The sequence below is a fragment of the Mustela putorius genome, unplaced genomic scaffold (assembly GCF_011764305.1).
Source record: "Mustela putorius furo isolate JIRA1106 unplaced genomic scaffold, ASM1176430v1.1 tig00004007_pilon_pilon_pilon, whole genome shotgun sequence".
Classification (NCBI taxonomy): Eukaryota; Metazoa; Chordata; class Mammalia; order Carnivora; family Mustelidae; genus Mustela; species Mustela putorius.
This window is the reverse complement of record NW_025422145.1, coordinates 14242033-14262445: the sequence shown is the minus strand read 5'-3', so window position 1 is coordinate 14262445 and position 20413 is coordinate 14242033. Positions and strand designations below refer to the sequence as shown.

The 20413-nt window shown below is 60.3% G+C and overlaps 1 protein-coding gene across 2 annotated transcripts in view; it reads left to right on the top strand.

Annotated features, from left to right (window-relative positions):
- CRAMP1 (cramped chromatin regulator homolog 1) overlaps positions 1 to 20365 on the top strand; it is a 55596-nt gene extending 35231 nt beyond the window's left edge. For both annotated transcript variants that reach the window (XM_045072155.1, XM_045072154.1), the window contains exons 8-21: positions 366 to 489; positions 1655 to 1736; positions 2170 to 3333; positions 5660 to 5837; positions 7674 to 7855; positions 7937 to 8011; positions 10175 to 10256; positions 10970 to 11074; positions 11295 to 11473; positions 11965 to 12033; positions 12622 to 12853; positions 13594 to 13758; positions 14777 to 14922; positions 16675 to 20365. In XM_045072155.1, coding sequence (XP_044928090.1) covers positions 366 to 489; positions 1655 to 1736; positions 2170 to 3333; positions 5660 to 5837; positions 7674 to 7855; positions 7937 to 8011; positions 10175 to 10256; positions 10970 to 11074; positions 11295 to 11473; positions 11965 to 12033; positions 12622 to 12853; positions 13594 to 13758; positions 14777 to 14922; positions 16675 to 16839 — 2948 coding nt within the window. In that variant the 3' untranslated portion in view covers positions 16840 to 20365. The remainder of the gene's footprint in view (positions 1 to 365; positions 490 to 1654; positions 1737 to 2169; positions 3334 to 5659; positions 5838 to 7673; positions 7856 to 7936; positions 8012 to 10174; positions 10257 to 10969; positions 11075 to 11294; positions 11474 to 11964; positions 12034 to 12621; positions 12854 to 13593; positions 13759 to 14776; positions 14923 to 16674) is intronic.
- Positions 20366 to 20413: the final 48 nt, after the last annotated feature.

The window sequence follows — 20413 nt, the reverse complement described above, 5'->3', positions numbered from 1 at the left end:
GCTTCTGCTGCTCCTGCCCGCTGGTAGCACCTGCACTCGAAACTCCGTGTCACAGCAGTGTGTGCCCTAGGAGACTGAGTTTAGCTCAGAAGCCACAGCCTGTTCAAACAAAATGTCTGCCAGTGTCACAGGCAGGTCTCTTGTGGCCTCTCGTGGCCTGGCCCATGGCTTAGGCTTGCGGCTGTTCCCACAGCCCTGCTGGCGTCCCTGCTTCAGAGCCCGGGTTCCTGGGGCCTTCTGTGCCGACCTCACTGGCATCACAGAGCTGTTCGTCCGTTGATTCTCTTAGTTGTGTGGCCGAGCGCACGGCCTTCTACATCAAGGTTCACGTGTGCCGGGCCCCTCACGGCCCCATCTTGTCACAGGCTTGAGCGACGAAGAGGACCAGAAGCCCGTGCGCCTGCCACTGAAGGTCCCCGTCGAGCTGCAGCCGAGGAACAACCACGCCTGGGCCCGCGTGCAGAGCCTGGCCCAGAACCCAAGGCTCAGGTACCGTGGCCTTCTGCACCTCGTGGGGGAGGTGGGGCCCCCAGGACGCAGGTAGGGGGCAGTGAGGCCCTGTTGTGGTGGCCCTCAGACCTGGGGGTCCTGGAGGGGTTGAGCTTCTGTTTCACATGTGGCAGGGGCTCTTGGGCCACAGGAGACAGATGTTGTGGTTAGCAGGGTGATGGAGACAGTCCCTCCCCTCAGGACCCCTTCCCCGCTGTTGTAGCACCTCCCTGGGCATTTGTGTGGGATGTAGACACACGGCACCACTAGGAGTCTGGACCGGTTTTCACTTAGACATTAGACTTCTTCTTTGAGGTAAAAGTCTCTTAAGTTACGATGAACTGTTAGTCATTTAGGGTGTCTGACTCACAGCACTGTGTACCTTCATAGGGCACTGTAGGATTTTCTCCTCAATCTGGCTCCAGAACATTTTGTTATCTCAAAACCTCATGCCCACGAGCTCTTCACTTCCCCCACCCCCAGCCTCGGCCGCCCATCACACATGCTGGTTCGGTTCCCATGAAGGGGACAGTGCGGCCTGCGGTCTGCTGTGTGGCTGCTCTCCCCGAGCAGAACACCTCATCTGTCAGGACCTCTTGCTTCCACGTGGATGCAAGCTCTCCTGGGGCTCAGGCCGGCCCAGCTTCTTGGCCCCAGAGGATGCCAACGGAACAGCATGGTGGGCTGCAGCATGGCTGCATCCCGGGTGCGCGCTCCTACAACCTATCAGGGCACACAGGAGCTCTGGTTTTTTCTCCCAGCTTCATGTGAATCTCTACTTCTCTCCATTTAAAGGCTAATTTTTTTTAAAGATTTATGAATTGGTCAGAGCACATGCGTGCACAAACACGGGGAACTGGCAGAGGGGGAAGCAGGCTCCGTGCTGAGCAGAGAGCCTGTTGACGGGCTCGATCCCAGGACCCTGAGATCGTGACCTGAGCTAAAGGCAGATGCTTTACTGACTGAGCCACCCAGGTGCCCCTAAAGGGCTGACTTCTAAGAAAAGGAGTCAGTGGCCCTGCCAGGCACCGTGCCTCCGGCCCCTCCCCTGCGCAGTGTCTGCAGCCCGTGGCCCCATCTCGTGTACCCGCTGCAGCTTCGTGGTCCTCAGGAGGTTCCCTCCCCGTGTAACGGCCACCCTGTGCTGCCCGTGGTTTCTCTGCAGGATGATTGTGGAGCTCCACAGGAAGGTCTCCAGCCTCATCGAGTTCTTGAAACAGAAGTGGGCGCTCCACGAAGTGCGGATTGTATCCTTTTCTTAGTAACGTGGCCTCGCCTGTACCTGCCATGCCTGACATGTGAGGGTGCGGCTTCTTGTCTCCTCCTGAGGGTGCAGAGGGCCAGGGGCGAGGGGACAGAGTGGGGACTAAAGCACAGTCCCTCGTCTTCGGGGGCTCAGCCTGAGCCCCTCCCTGCTGTCTACATTGCAGGTGGCTGCCATCGGTCTCTGTGGCAAGGCAGGGGTCGCACAGCGTCCCTGCCAGCAGGTTGAGTAGCACTAGCGAGGACACAGCCCCAGACTTCTTGTGTCCTTGGCCACCAGCCAGCCTGCGGTCTCTGGTGGGAGGGTGGCTGCTGGGTGCACTGCCGGTAGAGGAGGACGTCCCTGGCATGCGTGCTCCACGGCCGGCAGCACATGGCAGGTCTGCTCCTGTGGCCGCTCCTTGACTATGTGCCCAGCGGAAGACACTCGAGGACCGGCAGCTGCAGCACTCGCTTACAGAGCCGTCGCAGGAGAAGGTGGCGCTGCACCTGTTCCCAGGGGAGAGTTGCACGCTGACGCCGCTGCCGGGTGTGGCCCGCGTCGTGCACTCCAAAGCCTTCTGCACCGTGCACTGGCAGGAGGGCGGCCGGTGCAAGCAGAGCTCCAAGGATGCCCACACGTTGCCTCCTGCCCAGATCCTGGGCATTCAGAGTGGGCAGGGCACGGCCAGGGGCCAGGTGAAGTGTCCAAGGGGCGGCGCTGAGGGCAAGGGCCCGGGACGTCCTCCTCCTTCCACCGACGCCTCCCAGAGCTCTGGAGAGAGCTCCCCTGAAAGTGCCCCTGGGGAGGTGCCCCCCCCGAGCCTCAGCAGCCTAGACACTCCTGACAGGCTGCCCCCTGGGCTTCAGGATGCGGGGACACGGCTTGAGAAGACCCCCACGGCTGCTCCTGCAGAGGGCAGGGACGGCCCTGCCCGAGAGCCCGGGGATGGGACATGTGCCTGTGGCCAGCTCCCGGAACTAGAGGAGGAACTCTCACTCCTTGACCCCTTCCCGCGCTACATGAAGTCTTGTCAGGACCTCATCATCCCCGAGCAGTGCCGCTGTGCGGACGTGCGGCCCTCCGGGTGCACCTCCCCAGAGACTCGTGTCCCCAGCGGGGCAGAGGTGGCTGGCCTCACCCGGGCTGGGCCACCATCCCCTGTCCATGCCCCGCCGGCTCCAGAGCCTCAGCCTGGCCCCGGGCTCCAGCCAGATGTTTGCACTAAAGACTCAGTAGATGCACCTGCAGAGGAGCCCCAGGAGAAGGCCAGCCCCTCGGACCCCCCACCTCAGGGACAGCCTGCTGCCAAGCCTCTGAAGGACGTCCCCGCCAGCCGGCTGGCCCAGCAGCTCCGCGAGGAGGGCTGGAACCTGCAGACCTCTGAAAGCCTTACGCTGGCCGAAGTCTACCTCATGATGGGCAAGCCGAACAAGCTGCAGCTTGAGTACGACTGGCTGGCTGTGCTGGGCCCCGAGGGCCAGGCCCCCGGCGCACAGGCCCAGGGCTCCCGCACCGGCTCCCCGCCCTCCACCTTCCACAAGCAGCGTCTCCTCGGCTGCCTCCTGAAGCTTATCTCTACGGAGGTCAACCCCAGGCTGGTGAGTGCCGGTTGACACACAGTCCTTCTCCCACTCCAGGGCGGGCCTGCCTCCGCCTACTGGCTCTCACCCAAGCAGCTGGGTCTTGGGGGAGAAGGAGGCGGGGACCCAGCTGACTGGGCAGGCCACCATTCCTTCCCTTGAGCCGGGTTTTGGGGAGAGGGCTCTGGTTTGCTGCAGGCAAGGGCCTCCTCATGGCACACATGAGGCTCCAAAGACAACAGTGACCGAGGAGGTATTCCTTGTCAGGCTTCAGTAATTATACTCGGCCCTCCCTCCTGGCCTGGGGACAGCCCATGCAGAGGCGATGCAGTTGCTGTGGCCAATAGCCAGTCAGGAACCTTGCAGATTTCAGCAGAGGGAATGGCAGGGTCATTCGTGCTTGAGTGGGGCCGTTCTGGGAGGACGGTGGCACAGTTTCCCAGGAGGGAAGGGGGTGGGGAGGGGACGGACGGGGTGCCAGGCCTGTGCCCAGGGGCTAGGTGAAGGGCTCCAGGGGTCCTCAGTGTCTGTGACCCCTTCCTGGGGCATCAGGTTAGCAGCAACGGAGCAGAGGATGTCACCAAGAGAAAGTCCGTGGGCTTTCCAGGGCGCGAGAGAACGGAGTCTGAACAGGTTCCTGAGCCACTGCGCGTGCTTAGTGCTTGGGAGCGCGGGGTTCCATCTCCTCCAGGAGCAGCTGCCAGGGGAGCGGAACATGGTGGCCAGGAGGGGGTTTGGGGGACAGAATGGGCTGTGGGGACCCTGTGGGCCCACAAGAGCAGTCATGTCTGTACAGCCATTTACACTCCTCCCGGACAGACGGTCCTCAGCGTGCGTCCTTCCTGCGTCCGTATGCGGCGTTTGCCACTGAGAAGGTGCTCGGTGGAGCGTGTGGGGATGCATGTGGGGATGCATGTGAGTTTGTGCTGCGGGACAGAGGGTGCTCACGAGCTGGTAGGACCTGGGCGGGGATTGCAGAGACCCGAGGGTGAGCCGTGGCCTTTAGGTTTAGTGTGGGTCGGGCTAGTGCCCCATGGACGGGCGTGGGCAACGTGCAGGCAAGTGGACACATGAATTCAGAGAACATTCTAGAGTGAGGCTCCAGGAGGAAAGAAGACTGGAGGGACAGAAGCATGTCTAGTACGTTGGGGGAGAGGACCCAGCGAGGCCAGCTCCCGCGGAGCCTGGGGCAGGACGCAGGCAGTGGCCTTGGCCTTGATGGGGAGAGAATGGCGGGCAGCTTGGGAACACGATAGAGAATTCAGAGCAGGGTGCTCAGAGCCATGCCCCGGGGTGGGGCCCCCACGGTGGCCTCTGCATCACCTGGGATTCACGAGAGATGTGCGTTCTGTGGGCCCAGAGATGTAGGGGCCCCTCCCCAGCTGACTGTGACAGAGCTCAGCTGTGAGAGCCCCAGGGTGGAGGTCCCAGCTGAGCTCGCAGCCCTTGCATGGGAGGCTGGCTGGTCCCACTGGCCCCTGGAGCTGCCTGGCCGGTGACACCCACTCCCAGGCCACTGGCCGGCAGGACCTTGGCAAGAGGGTGCTGGGTGTGCCGGGGAGAGTGCATGGGGATTCTGAACAAACTAAGCGGGAGGGGGCAGAGCAGGGTGCGGGGTGGGAGGGTCCCATGGAAAAGGAAAGGTGTGTCAGGATGGGGCCCTGAGCAAGCTGCAGCTGGCAAGGTCGTGCCACAAGCAGAGGAACGGGACCCTAACTCACGGAGAGGTTGGCCCCTGTGTTCCTGGAGAGTGGGTGCTGGGGGAGATCGACGAGGGGTCACCAGGGTGGGGAAGAAGAGGGTGTCTCTGCGGCGGGGACCACGGCACTGAGCACAGCCACGGCACTGAGCGCGGCCACGGCACTGAGTGCGGCCTGAGCCCGGGCCTGCAGAAGCCCCGTGGTTGACATCTGAGTCAGCAGAGACCACTTCAGCTGGGACCGTGTTGAATTCTAGAAAATCAGTACGTACTTCCTCTGACTCACAGTCCGCAAAGGCCATCGCGGTTTTTTAAAGCCTTTTAGAAAGACAACTTTGTGTCCCCACCGTGCGGCAGCCCCTCCGGCAGCGTGACCACTTAGGGTGGCTGTGTCCCCCTGGCTCTCAGCCGGGATGGGATTGACCATCCGTGCAGCCTGGAGGCAGTGTGCTTTCTCCCTGGAGGACCTGCCTGTGGGTGGTGGTGGGAAGGCAGCACGCTGCCAAGTGACAGGGTTAGGACACGAACCCCGCGTGGGGGTTGTGACCCCTGAGCCGGTTGGAGCTCCTCATGCCTCCAGCCCTGAGCCTCCCCGAACCATCATTCACTATGTTCTGCTTCTGTCGTGGCCCTTTTCCATCCCAGGCTCCAGAAGGGAACGCCGGCTCCACGGCTTCAGTGAGGCCAGCCCAGGAGGAGCAGTCGGCGACACCCCCGGGGAAGGTGGTGACTGTCAGCTCCCGGAGCCCCCGCTGCCCGCGCAGCCAGTCCACCCTCCGCAGCAGCAAGACCTTCTCGCCCGGCTCCACGCCTTGCTCCTCAGGTGAGGCCGGGCTGTTCCATGTGCCTTCCCAGGTGTGGGGGCTGTGCTGGGAGCACATGCGACACCTGCCGCTGGCCCCTCTCACTGGGCTGCGGTCTCACTGATGGTGTGTCGGAGTGGAAGTCCCCGCTACTCAGGGAGACGGGGAGCTCCGGACCTGTCACCTAAGGCTTTGGGTTCTGGGGGGTGGGCGCCATTAGGAAACGTGGGGTGGACCTTGCCAGTTAGGTCACTTTGGGGGGGTCATTGTGAGATCAGCGGAAGCCTCCCTTGCCCTCTGAAAGCCTCAGAAGGGCCTGTTTCTTTTACATTCGAAGTTTTGCCGTCAGGTGAGGGATCCCCCAGCCATTTCATGTGGTCTTGGAAGGAAAGGTGGGCTGCCCTGCCGGTCTGAATTGTTGGTCTTTTGAGCCGTAGCTGGGGAGTAACGTCCCTGCAAGGTCATTCTGGTTACCGGGCACCTAACACGACAGAGGTTGAGAACGGGCACGTCCTTCGTGCCCCGTGCCTGGGAGGCCTGCGCATGCTTTCCCTGTGGCACCCTGGCCTTTCTGGTCACCGTGAACGTCTCACGCCTGCAGGCGTCCGGCATCAGGGCCACGAGCTTCATGCGAGAAGCGGAGCCGCATCTGCTCTTAATCAGGCCCATGCAGGTGCCGGCACGCTGGAGCCAAGCAGACCTTGTGGCCTGTGTGTTAACGGCTTCTAGGTGTTTTTTTTTTTAAGATACATTTTTTTGAGAGAGCACGTGAGCATGAGCAGGAGGGGCAGAGGGAGAGGGAGAATCTCAAACAGGTTCCAGCATGGGGCCCAACATGGACCTCGATCCCGTGACCCCAAGGTCATGACCTGAGCCAAAATCCAGGCAGACGCTCAAGCGACTGCACCGCCTAGGTGCCTTGGGTTATCTTCTGTCCCTGTGCGTCCACGGCTTTATGTGTTCTCTGGCTGTGCCTGGAGTAACCCGCTTGTGGAGTGGGATCGCCGTGGGGCAGCCTCCGGGGTGACAGGCTGGCTTGGGGGTCTGTGCAGACCAGGGCTCAGGGAGCAACGGGCCAGCTGCCGGGGGCCGCGCTCTTTCCTGCCTTCCACTCTTCTCCCACTGTCCTCGTCTCTGCGGTCGTTCCTGTCCTTTTTCTCTGCACTGAGGATGTTTCTAGACCGAGACACTCGCAGTGCCAGAGTCCGGCTTGGTGCTCAGAGGGCCTCAGCTTAATTTCACAGACTCGCAAATGAAAACTAAGGGAAGGGGGCCCGTCCCTACATGGCTTGAGGGCTTGTGCAGCAGCACCCATGGTAACAGCAGCTGGCAGAGTCTTCTTAGAACAGTGGTTCCTAAAGAAACATTCTCTGCCGCTTCAGACCAGGACCGGCCGACCATGGCCCATAGCTGCTTGTCGTCAGGACAGGCTCTGAGGCCCCCGGCCGCAATCCAGCTGCAGAGCCCAGGGTTACCAGGGGTGGGGGGCCCACCAAGCCCAGCAGTTCTCTCTCTGGCCCCTTACAGAGAGAGCTTACTGACCTGTGGTCTGTGCTGCATGGTCTGGAAGGCTCTTCAGTTCTCAGATGTCCTTGCAGGCCCGTCAGCCCTTCGCTCTGTGGATCGAGGTGGCAGAGCGCTGCTGTGCCTTCACCGAGAGCCGTGGTTCAGCTGCGGTGGGACTGGAGTTGCAGGGAAAAGCGTAGGAAGCAGGTTTGGGAACTGAGATCTAGGAAATACATGAGCAGATGGGTCGGTTGTCCCGTGTTCTGGCTCTGACTTTCTTCCAGAAAGAGAGCTCCGTGCACACTGTGATAAGTGGTAAGTGGTCGTTTTTGCCGTCCCTTGGCTTCTAGGTCTGAGGAACCCGCCGAGACCCCTCCTGGTGGCGGGCCCCTCCAGCACAGGCAGCGGTGACTCAGACGGTGGCCTTTTTGCTGTCCCGACTACTCTCCCGCCCAACAGTCGTCACGGGAAGCTCTATTCTCCCAGTAAAGAAACAGAGCTGACTTTCCGGCAGCACCTGAACTCCATCAGCGTGAGTGGGGGCTGCGCCACGCTGCTGGCAGGGGGCCTGCGTCTGGGGGCTTGCTCTCACCCCGGTGCCGTGTCCTCGCAGATGCAGTCGGACTTCTTCCTGCCGAAGCCCAGGAAGCTGCGGAACCGGCACCTGCGGAAGCCACTGGTGGTCCAGGTCAGGGCGCCCGTGTGTGTGTGCATGGCAGGGACAGGCAGAGGAGTAATGGGGCCCTGACCATCCCCTGACGTACACATGGTTTTTGTGCGGCACGAGCACCACTTGTGAGAGAGATGGAATGTTCTGGGGATTCAACTCCCGTGTGTCCCAGGTCAGGGTGTGTCCGAGGACTCTTGGAGCCTCTGTATGTACACGCAGCTGGCAGAGGCAGATGACTAGGTAGATGGAGTGGCCAGAGACCAGACTCCCATGAGCTCACAGCAGGGCATGCCGGAGGCCTCGTGGCAGCCAGCTGCATAGCCGAGGGCACAGCCAGCCAGCGAGAGTCTGCATGTGTGGCTGAGGCCGTATTTCTGCAGCAACTTGAAGCCCAGAGTTGCGGGTGCGTCATGCTACCATCAGTGTACGGGCTCTGTTCGTCTTGCTGGTCTCTCACACATCTCTTCCTGCCTTGAGGTTAATTCATGTAGGAAGGAGAGATTGCGTGGCGGGTCTCAGGCCACAGGGTGCCCGGCAGTGCCCTCTCACCTGTGGTTCTGCCATGGCTTGTAGCCGAGGTTGGCAGGAAGTGGGTGATGCTACGGGCATGTCGTCAGAAGGTCAGCGGTAGCCTCGTGCTGCCTCATGAGCCTGATCACCGACCTTGCTCGCTCCTGTGGGTGGAGACGAGAGAGACCTTGCTGGCGTGGCCTTGGTTTTAGTGGATAATTACGGTTCTGTTTCGCTATTGATGGGTGTTGTTCAGTCACTACTGTGCCAAACTTACAGGTCTTGCCCCAGCTATGTCCCTGTGGGACAACAGTACTTGTAGGGTTGATGCCGTCACAGTCGAGGTGTCCATGGGGTGTTGGGACACGTGCCGTGTGGAGCTGGGACTGCCGTATCCTAGGTCCCGAGCGTTGTGGTAATGGGTGCAGTCCATAGCGGCACATTTGGTGACGTCTGTGAATCCTCCTGTTACTGGCTGGACGGCAGGTCCATGGCCCTGGGGTGTAAGCTCGCGCATGCGCCTGGCCTGTGGCGATGGCGTTTGTCAAGCTGTATAACAGTGCTCCCGCGGGTGTGCGAGGGAGGCAGCCTGGAGGGGTGAAGGGCTCGTGGCTGGGCAGCCGTCCCCGCTGTCTGACCCCAGGACGTTTCCATCTTTCCACAAAGGACGCCCATGGCTGTCACCTCAGGTGCCACCCCCCAGCCCTGGGCAAGCACTGTCTCCAGTCACGCTCCCGGTCCTTGAGGGTTGGCCTCTCCTGAGCATTTCACACAAGTGGAACCACACGTAGTCTGTGGTCTTGGGCGTTTACTGTTCTGCTAGAAAGTGTTGGCGGCACAGGGCCCTTCGTCTCCCTGCCACGCACCCTGCTTTCCCACCAGCAGTGGGCCGCTTCCTGCTGCCTTGCAGCTCACTGCCAGATGATCGGGTTGCCCCAATGCCTCCTGGTGCCGGAGCAGACCTGCTGGGCCTCTGTGTCGTGGTCCCCTCCCCTCCTCTCTCTGCCGACCCTGAGGGGCAAGGAGACAGTCCTTCGTGCATGAGCAGAGAATGTACCTTGTGTCTAGAACTGGGCGTGTCTCTTGACGTGGCAGATAATGCCTGTTAATGTTTTATTTCTGTGACCACCGCAGCCATTCCCGGGACTACCTGCCCTGCGTGACGTGGCACCGGGACACCGGGGCCGCTGAGAAGGGAGGGCAGGTGCCGTGCCAGCCGTGGGCTTGTGCTTCGTGGCCTGAGCCCATCTGTGTTGTGAGGAGCTGCTTTATTTCCTCACGACGTGCGCGAGGGGCCTGAGATCTGGGGGGGGGGATTGTCTCTGAGAGTCCACGGCCAGTGTCCGTAACAGGAGTGCAGCACGTGGGAGGTCACTCTGAGCCAGCGCTATGCCATCGCGGCGTCCCTCCAGCATTCCCTGGGGGAGGTCGGCTCCTTGGGATTCTTGTCAGAGAGGCCCAGCGTTCAGGGCCTCGAGGTCTGCGGGCACAGCTGTCCTCCGTGTGCCCCAGGGCCCTTGCGTCATGGGCCCTCGAGCCAGAGCCGCTGTCCGTACACACTCCGCTCCCTCTGACCTGGAATGTCCCTTACGGCTCATCGCTGGTTTTCCGAGTGGTGGCTGGCCCTGGGGTCTGTCCATCACCTGCTCACTGGCACTCCTCCCTCCACAGAGAACGTTGCTTCCTCGGCCATCTGAGCACCAGTCCCACAACGTCTGTTCCTTCTCCATCCTGTCCAATTCCTCCGTGACCGGTAAGCATGCAGGCTCCCCGGCTTCTCGCTTTCCTGGGCGTTGCCCCATCTTTGGGAATGGAAGGTGTTGGTGTCCTCGGTTCTTTGCAGGACATCCCGTCCATCTCTATGTCCCTTCTGTCCCCAGAGCCCGAGGGTGCCACGCCTGGGCCCCCGGAGGGCAGGCACGGACACCTGGTGGGTGGTGGTATGCGGCAGGGGTGTGGTGCAGAAGGGGCCCCGGCTCTCGGAAGTGCTCGGGCTCCCACGGCCGCCGTGGTGGAGTGACGCATGCGCCGTGTCTCGCTCCGCGGGTCAGATCACACACTCCGTGAGCGTCCACGGCTTTTCTCATGTGTGCCCTCAGCTGCGGAAAGGCTGGTGGGGGCGCGGAGCTGCAGAGGCTGAGTCCCGGTGCCTGATTTGCTGTTCTGCCTTCCACACCCGCCGCTCAGGTTGTGTGCCCGCCCTCCATCAAGGTCCCCTCAGTGAGGCATGCGGACTGCAGCCTTCGGCAGCCCCGGGAAGTGTGCTGGTGCCAGTCCCGGGGGCCCGGACTTTCTCCTCCTCAGGGCCTGCCTGACCTGTGACTTCCCAAGTTGGTGACTGGAAAATTCAGTGCTTCCGACGTGGCTCAGCCCCCATGGCCGTGGCCTGAGAGAAAGTGCTCCGTGGCCCCCTCGTGCATCCTGGGGATGCGGGCTGACCTGTCTGTTTCTGTCCTTTCCCCGCAGGGAGAGGCTCGTTCCGGCCCATCCAGTCTTCCCTGACCAAAGCCGCCCTGTCTCGGCCGATTGTGCCCAAGGCCCTTCCACCCCAGGCCACGGGCCACCTGGCCAGTAAGTTTTTGTTGCCAGCATGGCAGACCCAACGAAAGGGTTCCGAGTGAGGTTTCTATTGTCCTCTCCAAGTCAGTGTCTTGTTACTGTTCAGGGAGAACACGAGAGCCTTCGCCCTTGCTTGGAAATGAGGCGTGAGGGAGAGGGTACACCGTGATCCCCTTGGGTCACTGTCAGGGTGTCCCTGGAGCTGAGCTTCAGATGTCCTCTGTGCTGCCAGGTGCTGTTGACTTAGCCGCTAAAAGTGCCGGCATCATCCCCGGGAGCCCCCTCCCCGTTTTGGACACTGAGGGCCTGTCTGGTATCTCTCCACTGTCTTCGGACGAGGTGACCTCCAGTGTCGCTGGTCAAGACCCCGCCAGCGGCCAGCAGAATGGCGATTCCATCCCCGCCGTGGGGGTGAGTACGTTCAGGCTTTTCTGCACCATCAACAGCTTCTGGGATAGGTCAGTCACTTTCCAGTTGGATAGGCGCCAAGGCCAAGGGACTGAGCTCATGCTGGGCTCCCGTTCTGCCTGAGGAGACGATGGGCCCCAGGAGGCTCTCGGAGAGTGCCTGAGCCAGGATGAGGCATGGGTGAGTGCTGTGTGGCCTCAAGGGGAGAGCCGAGGTAGAGGCAGTGGGACAGGCTTGCTCTGATGCTCAGACAGCAGTATGGGGCTCCTGTCTGCCTGTGGAGAAAGCAGCTCTGACCACAACAGCTGGTAGGCCGCCCCATGCCTCCCTGGCACATCTACGACCCCACTCCCCAGCCCCCATGCTGAGGCTCTACGGGGACTCAGTTGTGGGGACTCGGTGACCCATCCCCAACAGTAGTACTACCTCCTGTCGCTGTGGCTGTGAGGAGTGTGCGAGTGGGGGGCTCACTGGCTTTCCTGGTGTTGCTGCAGGGCACAGGCGACCCGTTTATCAGCATCCCCTCGAGGCCTGAGCAGGAGCCAGTGGCGGACAGTTTCCAGGTAGAGTGTGCTGTTAGCTCGAGGGCAGAGTAGCTGCCCCGGGCCCCCTCTGAGCCAGGCCCCCCACCCTCATGGTCTGCCCGTGGCCGTAGCCTCACTCCCCTGGACTGCCAGGTCATGGCAAGAGCACACAGACAGCCCTTTTTGAGGCCCGGCAGCGCTGTCCTTCCCACCTCGCCTGGACAGGAACTCGTAGCTCCCGTTGGAGGCCTGCTTCCCCACCACAAGGCGGCCTGTGTCGGTCATGCTCCTGGAAGGACTGTTTGGGTCCAGGAGATGGAGGTCGTCTCCAGTAGTGCTCCTTGGTACATTTCCTTTGCCCAGATAACCAGCTGTCCTGCCAGCCTTGGAAGCAGGACCAGGCCCCCCTCGACCACCACCCCCTTCGTCTGGCCTCCAAGGCCGCCATTGCTCAGGTGGTTTCCAGAGAAGTAAATCCATTGGGTGTGTATATCGCAGAGAAGGGGGAGGTGGCTGCTGGCTCCTAAATTCTCTGTTGTTGCACCTGTCAGTCACTGCCATGTGGGTTGAGGCAGTTTCCCTTCCATGTTCCTGATCATCTGTTGTGTTCCCTGCTCCCCAACCCAGGGCTCACCTGTTATCTCCCTATCCGAGCTGTCCAAGGCTCCTCTCCACAATGGGACCCCCGCACCCCTACCCGCGCCGGAGGGCTCCAGCAGCCGCCTGTCTCCACCCAACGTCTCTGCGCTACTGGACATCTCCCTGCCCGGGCCGCCCGAGGACGTGCTCTCGCAGGGCGAGCCCGCCACGCACATCAGCGACTCCATCATCGAGATAGCCATCAGCTCCGGCCAGTACGGTGAGGGCCCTGGGGGTCCGGACTTCTCCCGGTGGGGGGGGTCTGCACCGCTGCTGGGCACACCGCTGCCCTGCGCTCCCTCCTGAGTGTGGAGCGTCTGCTGCGTGTGGGGCGCCACCCAACTGGCATGGCAGCCCCAGTGGATGAAGGGCAGACGGGCGCTGTGGCTCCTCACGGCCTCAAGGGCAGAGCGGGCCCGCCAGGCCTCTGCAGCCCATAGCTCAGAGGGGCCTTTTTCTGGTGAGCTCTGAATCTGGGAGGATAGCTTGAGGCTGTGCAAGTCCCAGGAGGGGTTGGGCTGGGACCTGTAGGGGTTTTGGCGTCGGGCTCTCTGGGACAGCATTTGCTGGTCTGCTTCAGGCTGGGGGTTCGCGGAGGACATCGCCTTCACCCTCGTGTCTCACTTCTCTTGGTGATGAGGAGATGCGCACCCTGGCATGCTGGTGTGGTTGCTGTTGGTGCCAGCAGTGTGTGTTGGGGGTGGCTCTCTGCTTGGGGTCTGGCCGCGTCAGCATAGTTGCAGCCACCGCTACTCCCTGAGCTGGGCACATGGCCCTGCCGCTGTGGGTTGCCTCTGTGGGTCAGGATCGTTCATCCTCCGTGGGCCCCGTGGGGTTCTGGGTCTACATGTTCAGGGCTCTGCTGCCCGCTGATTTCTGGGTGGGGGGCGGGAGGGGCAGGGGGAGGCAGGGTGCCACTCACCCACGACGGCATCTCTGATCTAGCGCTTCCGTTGACAGGCGAGGGAGTCCCTCTTTCTCCGGCAAAACTGAATGGCAGCGACAGCTCCAAGAGTCTTCCCTCCCCATCTAGCAGCCCCCAGCCCGACTGGATCGCCTCCCCAACCCACGACCCCCAGTGGTGCCCCAGTGACCCCACGGACTCGTCACTCAGCAGCTTGTTTGGTGAGTGGAGGGCACAGCAGGGCACGGCGGGCTCCCTGTGGTGCACATGGGTGGGGCCTGGAGTCTGAGGTCCCAGCAGAACCGCTTATGTCAGGGTTCATGTTGTGTCCCTCACATGGTTGGGGGGGCGCCGAGTCTCTGGGGGCACTTCACAAGCTGGCATGAATGCGAACACCCTGGTGACGCTGGTCCAGCTGAGATGGCCCTGTCTTTGCACTCCGTCTCCTGTACCCATCTCCGGGCTGCCCGCTGTTGGCTCCTGCCAGCTCGGGCTTTGTGCTCTTGCTGTTGGCGGTGAGACAGATGACGGCTCTTGGTGCTCTCAGCTTCCTCTTCCCGTCCGCAGCTGAGTGTTGTAAGCAGACGTGTCCACAGTCTCTTGGCGTGTTGACTATAAGCTGGAGCGTTTGCAGGATGGGCCTCTGCCCCGGGCACTAGGTGCTTGTGTGGTGGGAGGAACCGTGAGGGACAGCCACATTGGCCTCGGCGGCCTGCGCAGGGTGGGCTCCTGGGGCCCGTGTGGGATCAGCACCCCCAGCGTTCTGTAGAGGACACGCGTGGGGTTGGGGGGCTGGCGGCCCTTAAGGGTGGTTTTACACATGGGTCAGGTCAGCACACATGCGGGCACACAGGCCCATAGTTGGCAGCGTAGGTGAATGAGGGTCCGATGAGGTACTGAAGTGGCTCTGTTCTGAAGGAGGTCACAGAACAGCGTAGGGTCTGCAAAGTCAGATAAAGAACGTGAGAGATCAGAAGCACCTTACAGGGAGACAAGGGTGGTGACACGACAGTGGGCCGTGGCAGGGCTCCTGGAAAACGAGGCTGACTCCCTCGCGCTGCACGGAAGACTCCAGGCTCCCCGTGGGAGGGAGGCTGGGAGCACATGACTCCATCCGAAGCCCAGTGGCCACATGAGCACACGGGTACATGCCTGGGGGTGCCTGGCAGGGCTGTCTGCGGCCTCCCCAGGACCCTCCAGGTGAGCCGGTCTCAGGATGTTTCCTCCTTCTCTTGGCAGCAAGCTTCATCTCTCCAGAGAAGAGCCGGAAGATGCTGCCACCCCCGTCGGGGACCCACAGCGGCACCTCCCTGCTGGGCCCCAGCTTGCTGGATGGCAACTCGAGAGACTCGTTTGTGTCCCGGTCCCTGGCTGATGTCGCTGAGGTAGGCGCATGGCCCTAGCTGAGACTTGGCGGGCAGCCCGCCTTCTGGAGGTGGCCGGATGCCTCTGCCAGGCCCATTGGGTGCTTGGAAGGCGGAGCTGTCCTGAACGGGGAAGGTCTGGCCGCCCTGGGCCAGCACTCGTTCCCGTGTGGCGACAAATGCGGGACGCAAGCCAAAAGCTCTGCCCTGGAGGCCTCGGAGCTGGGGAAGCCCCGGAGGCGGGTGGCCTGTGGGGCCTCTGCTGGTGGGCAGCGTGGGCTCTGGGTGCATTCTTCCCATCAGCGCCGCCTCTCCTGCTTCGGTTTCCTGGTCCATCCATTGCTGCCACCGTCTTTCGAGGAGTAGGCGGCTGCTGCGGGTGGTACATCCTCCATGCTGCCGCCCGATGGGCAGGGGTGCCTTCCAGCCGCCTCTCCCTGTGTGGTGGCTTGAGGCTGCTGCCCGCTGAGCTGAACACCAGCTCGGGGTGGGGAGTTGACGAGGAGGTGAGACTCGGTCTGTGACGCCCCTCGTTTGTCCACTCGGAGCTGCCCGGGCCTCCACCCCGCGAGGAGCGATTGCGTCAGGGAGCAGGCAGGACTGGCAAGGGCAGGGCCAGAGAGCACAGCGGTCCGAGAGGGACAGGCGGGAGGACGTGTGGGAGACAGAAGGCTCTGCGGAGAGTAGGCTGGGCCTAGTTCTGGGTCAGAGGCCTGGAGTAGCATCTCCTGAGTGCTGCTTCCCTGGGATGTGCCGGTGTTGGTGAGTCTCTCCGAGAGTTCCTCATTGGTTTCCTGACGGAGCCCTGGATCCGACCGCTCACGGCTGTTTCTCACAGACGCCTGGGCTTCCCCTTATCCCGACTGGCGTCTGGAGATCTGAGGAGCTCGTGGGGAGAGTTCAGAGCTGAGCAATGATGTGACTAAAAATTCTACCCAAATAGATGCAGAGAACAGCAGCACACACCCTCCTTGCAGTGCGCAGCATTTCTCAAACTGCTTGTGGGTTTGATGTCACAGGAGAAGCCCATCTTTCCCCTCCTGTATGTGTGTGCGCACGTGTGTGTGTCTGTGTGCCTGTGCGCCTGTGCTCACGCGCTTACTAGCCCTCGGCTTCTGTGCAGATGGGCCTGCCACACGTACCGGAGACCCTTTTTCAGGACTCTGCCCTTCTGGGCAGTCTCCAGAGCAGCAGTAGCAGCAGTGCCCAGGGCTGTTTTAAGTGCAGACTCATGGGCCTAGCCCAGGTCCACCCCAGGTTCACCCTAGGCTCACTCCAGGCCCACCCCAGACCAACCCCCCAGGTTCACTCCAGGCCCACCCCTGGCCCACGTGATGGGCTTTGAACAGAATGGGCATGAGGAGGGGTGGGAAAGGTAGGGCCAGGCTGGCTCACGTCGACAGTGATGGCGGCTGCTGGTGAGCACGTATGGGGAAGATAGACACTAGATGCTCTGATTTTTGAAAACAGGTTTTAGTTTGATGTTTTTCCTAAAAAGCTTAAAAGTCTATTTATCGAAGTAGTCTCGTGAGTTCCAGATCACAAGTTGCCTGGTCTTCTGACTGAACCAGCCGGATGCCCCTGTCGTGAACCCTTAAAATTCAGTTCATGCCATAGCTTTACTCGGGATTTTCTGACCTGGCTCATTGACTGGGGTTTCGAGTCTTCCCCGGTTCGTTCAGCTCCCACTGAAGTCCCTGCCAGTTGCTCCCAGGCCAACGGCCTGCCAGCCACCTGCTGACCTGGACTTCCCTTGTGTCCTCTGCCTTGTAGGTTGTGGACTCCCAGCTGGTGTGCATGATGAATGAAAACAGCATCGATTACATATCTCGATTCAACGATTTGGCCCAAGAACTGTCCATTGCCGAGCCCAGCCGCCGAGAGGCTCTGTTTGATGGCAGTGGAGGTGGCCCTCCTGTCAGTGACCTGTCCCAGTGACCACACCTCATCCCTGGTGGGCATCCTGGCGGCTTCAGAGGAGGGCTGGTAGTCCTCCACGGTGGTAGAAGCAGCTTTCTACAAGCTAGAGAAAACAAATCAAGCCCAGGAGCCCCCTGGAGATGATCTGAACAGAGGAACCTCTGTGCCCCAGAATGTGCAGCAGGCAGGAAGCCGCGTCCCAAAGGGCAGAGGGCTGTGGTGGCCTGGGAGACCTGGACGGGTTCTCTAGGAGGGCCCGTGTCAGACGCTGCTGTGGTGTTGGAGCGGCTCCCTGCCGGCCGTGGAACAGCGCGTGGGGGCCACATTCCCACCTGTGCTTCTGCCTCACTTGTCATGTTGGATGTTGCAGTGGCTTTTCCTCTCCAGGGAAAGGTGTGGGTGTGTGGCGGCGGCCACGGCCCCTGGGACTCACAGCCTTGCTGCTCTCTGCAGGGGCAGTTCCAGCCGCCACTGCTCTTTTTCTGCCAAACCTGTGCACCTTGCGGTTGCTCTCTCTGCAGAGGACGGGGAAGGGCAGCTGGGCACGGCCAGGCTCTGCCTGGTGGGGTCTGCGCCCTTAGCAGACACTAGGGAGGACGCCCGGATCGCAGGGCAGCGCACCTGGCGCCATCCCCCTGAAACACTGGCCCTGGCTGAGTGCGCTCTCCCACCGCCCCCGAGCTTTGTTCTGACTGGCTCAACATGAAGGAGGAGGGAATCTGGTTTTGTGCAGCTTGCGTGGAATTTTAGGAAAAAATCCTGCTACGTGCTAAAGTGGTTGGAAAAAGGTTTTCCTTGTGTTTTGAGAATAAGGAGACGTTGAAGAAGAAAAGAATTCAGGGTTTCCTTCCTGTGTCAAGCTTCTTGGTCAACGAAGATGTCCTTTGCTGGGTCCACCTTGGAGCTTTGGCCCACAAGTTCCCAAACCTCCCGGACGCTGCTGGCTTGCCGCTTACACGCGCGCCCTTTCTGGGAAGGTCGCATCTCCAGCGCCTCCTCTTCCTTCTGCAGGCTTCTGTGCAGAGTCCACCCCGTGCACACGTTTCCTCCTTCATGTTTCCCCCACCCTGTGGTCCTGTGTCTCTCTTCTTCCAGCACAGGGAGTGCAAGCAGGGCGCAGACGCCTGGTGCAGTCAGAGCACACGAAAGCCATGTCCCTCTCGTGTATTCGGGCCTCCTTTGGGTGACCATTTGCCATCACTACCGGTGGGTCAGTGCCCAGAGTTTTCCCAGGATGGAGCTGATGGGGTTGCTCTGCGGCTTGGCCTGGGGGGAGGCTTGACAGAACCCTATCCGGCTCCCCATCCGTCGTGGCCAGCAGCCAATGCTGCGGTGTAGGTCCAGAAGCGCCCTGTGTCCCACCATCCTCCTGCAGCTTCATCCTCCGCCTGCTGTCCGGACCGCTTCGGCTTTCGAAACCTACCTGAACTGAGGACAGTTTCTCTCTGCCTGCCTGCCGTGGAACGGCAGTCCCACCCCAGGCCAGTCCCAGCCCTACCCCTGGGCTCCTCTCCCTCTCCATAATGGAGAGATGAGGCAGCGTGTAAGGGAACAGAAAAGGTTTCTTGCGTGTGCAAGCAGGACGGATGCTCCTGGTGGCACGGTCTCCACAGCCGGCTGCAGCACGCCAGGCAGCGGGCAGTGCCATTCACCCCAGCCACGGAGGAAAGAGAGGCCAATTGGCCTTCCAGCTAGTATGTTCCTTCCTTCCTTCTCAAGTTTTTCTCAGAGCTCTTGCCTGTCATGTGGTTTTCTTCTTTCAGGTCTGGTTCTAGGTAGAAACATCACTAACAAAAGCCACTGTGGACTGGGCTCTTAGAGAAAGTCCTGAGGCTCTGGAGATGGAGAAGAGAGTGACGTGCCCTTTTAGGAAGACATAGCATCATTTGAACTAGAGTGTCCTTGGACTAGCTTGTGTGGCTTAGCTGTCCATCTGCTAGCTTCCAGAAATGAGCGCCAGCTGGAGGAGATGACAGCCGTGTAGTGCGCTGGGCTGCTGACTCTGTTAGGTTTGTAGTAGGTTAGGATGCCAGGCCAAGTTTAGGCTGCCACTAACTTGCTCATACTCCACTGTCAGGGACCAGACACCCACAGTATCCTAAGGCATCGATGCTGGGAGCAGGACCTGATAGCAGTGTGCACGTTGCCAGAGACGGTAGGGGTCCTGAACTGCTTTCATCAGAGGACACCCCAAGGCATTCTGGCAGGTAGTCTGGCCCCGGTGATTCAGTGACATGTAAAAGGAGGAAAACTAGGGATTTGGGGTCAGCTTTTGTAGGCTTTTCAGTGGTACCTTCCACTAGGGCCTTAACCACAGACTCCATCTGGAATGTCACCTAGGGGCCAGGTGGATTAGGGAGGACAGTGGGCTGATTGTTCTCAACTGCAGCAAAGCTGACATGATTCCAGAGAATTCTGCCACTGCTGCGGCAACCTGACAGGTCTAAGCATTTGCTTGCCGTGTTGAAAGTAGAATTAAAAGAACAATCTGTTTTTTCCCAGCCTAAATGAATACGTGTGTATAAACATAAGCGTCTGGTAAAGGCTGGAATTTTCAAAAGACCCAAGCAGAGAAACTCCCCTCTTCCTGGATCTTCCTCATCCTGTCCCACGGAAGTGGTAGTCTTGGTGTGCCCACGTTCCCCTCGTGCATTTGAGCATGCTGTGAGTAAGACCAGCTCCGTCCCTTGGAAAACTCCCTCCCTAGTCGCTCTAATGTTTGCTGATTGAGCTTTTGTGAAGACAGAGACTTGAGTATCTCTGGTCTTCATGGAGTTGGTGGTGTGGCCTGTGATGAGCTTAGAAGACAAGCAGGAAGTGTGAAGTGGAGGCTGTGAGGAGCATCTGTGAGGACGTGGCCCTCATCTGTCCTTTCTGCTAAGGTGTAGAGTACTTGCTCAGGAGGGGTATTTGGAAAGAGTTCATCCACTGATCTACTTGCTTCCCCACATCTCCCGCTGCTTAGCTGCGGGATCCCGAAAAGGGCGTCCTTCTCAGTGGAATAGCCTCTCAACTAGATCACAGCATGGAATCCAAACTGGTGCGGAGAAAAGTCACGGAATAAGACACGAAGCAAGTAGAGGAGGAAAGTAGCAGTTGCTGGTTTTTTCATTATGTTTAAAGAGCTTGAGATCTATCAGACGCATTTGTGAGAAGATAGGGCACTTTGTCTTAGAGGAGGAAGGAGCCACCCAGCGGAACCTGCTCCAGGACCGCGGCTAACGGGGAGCGCAGACGCGCATCGTCGGATCGCGGCAGCCAGCGGGACCGGTGTCCGCCACGAGGCAGCGGCGGCGCCCTCCGCGGTTCCCTGAAGCAATCGTTAAGCCATATCACCGAGGTTTCGGCGCGCCGGAGACGTGAATCTGTTGTACGGATTATAAATATGCATATACAGTGTATGTACAAAGCAGAATGCCTGTCCTTCCTGGTTATTTTTTGTACCATATTGTAAATTATATTATTTATTCTTTACCAATTTTGGGAATAAAAGGTGTTTTGGTTATTTAATATAATAAAAGCTGTTAAACTTCTTATGTTTAAATTTCCAGTTCAACTTGTAAATCTTTTTATTATTGTGCATAAATACATA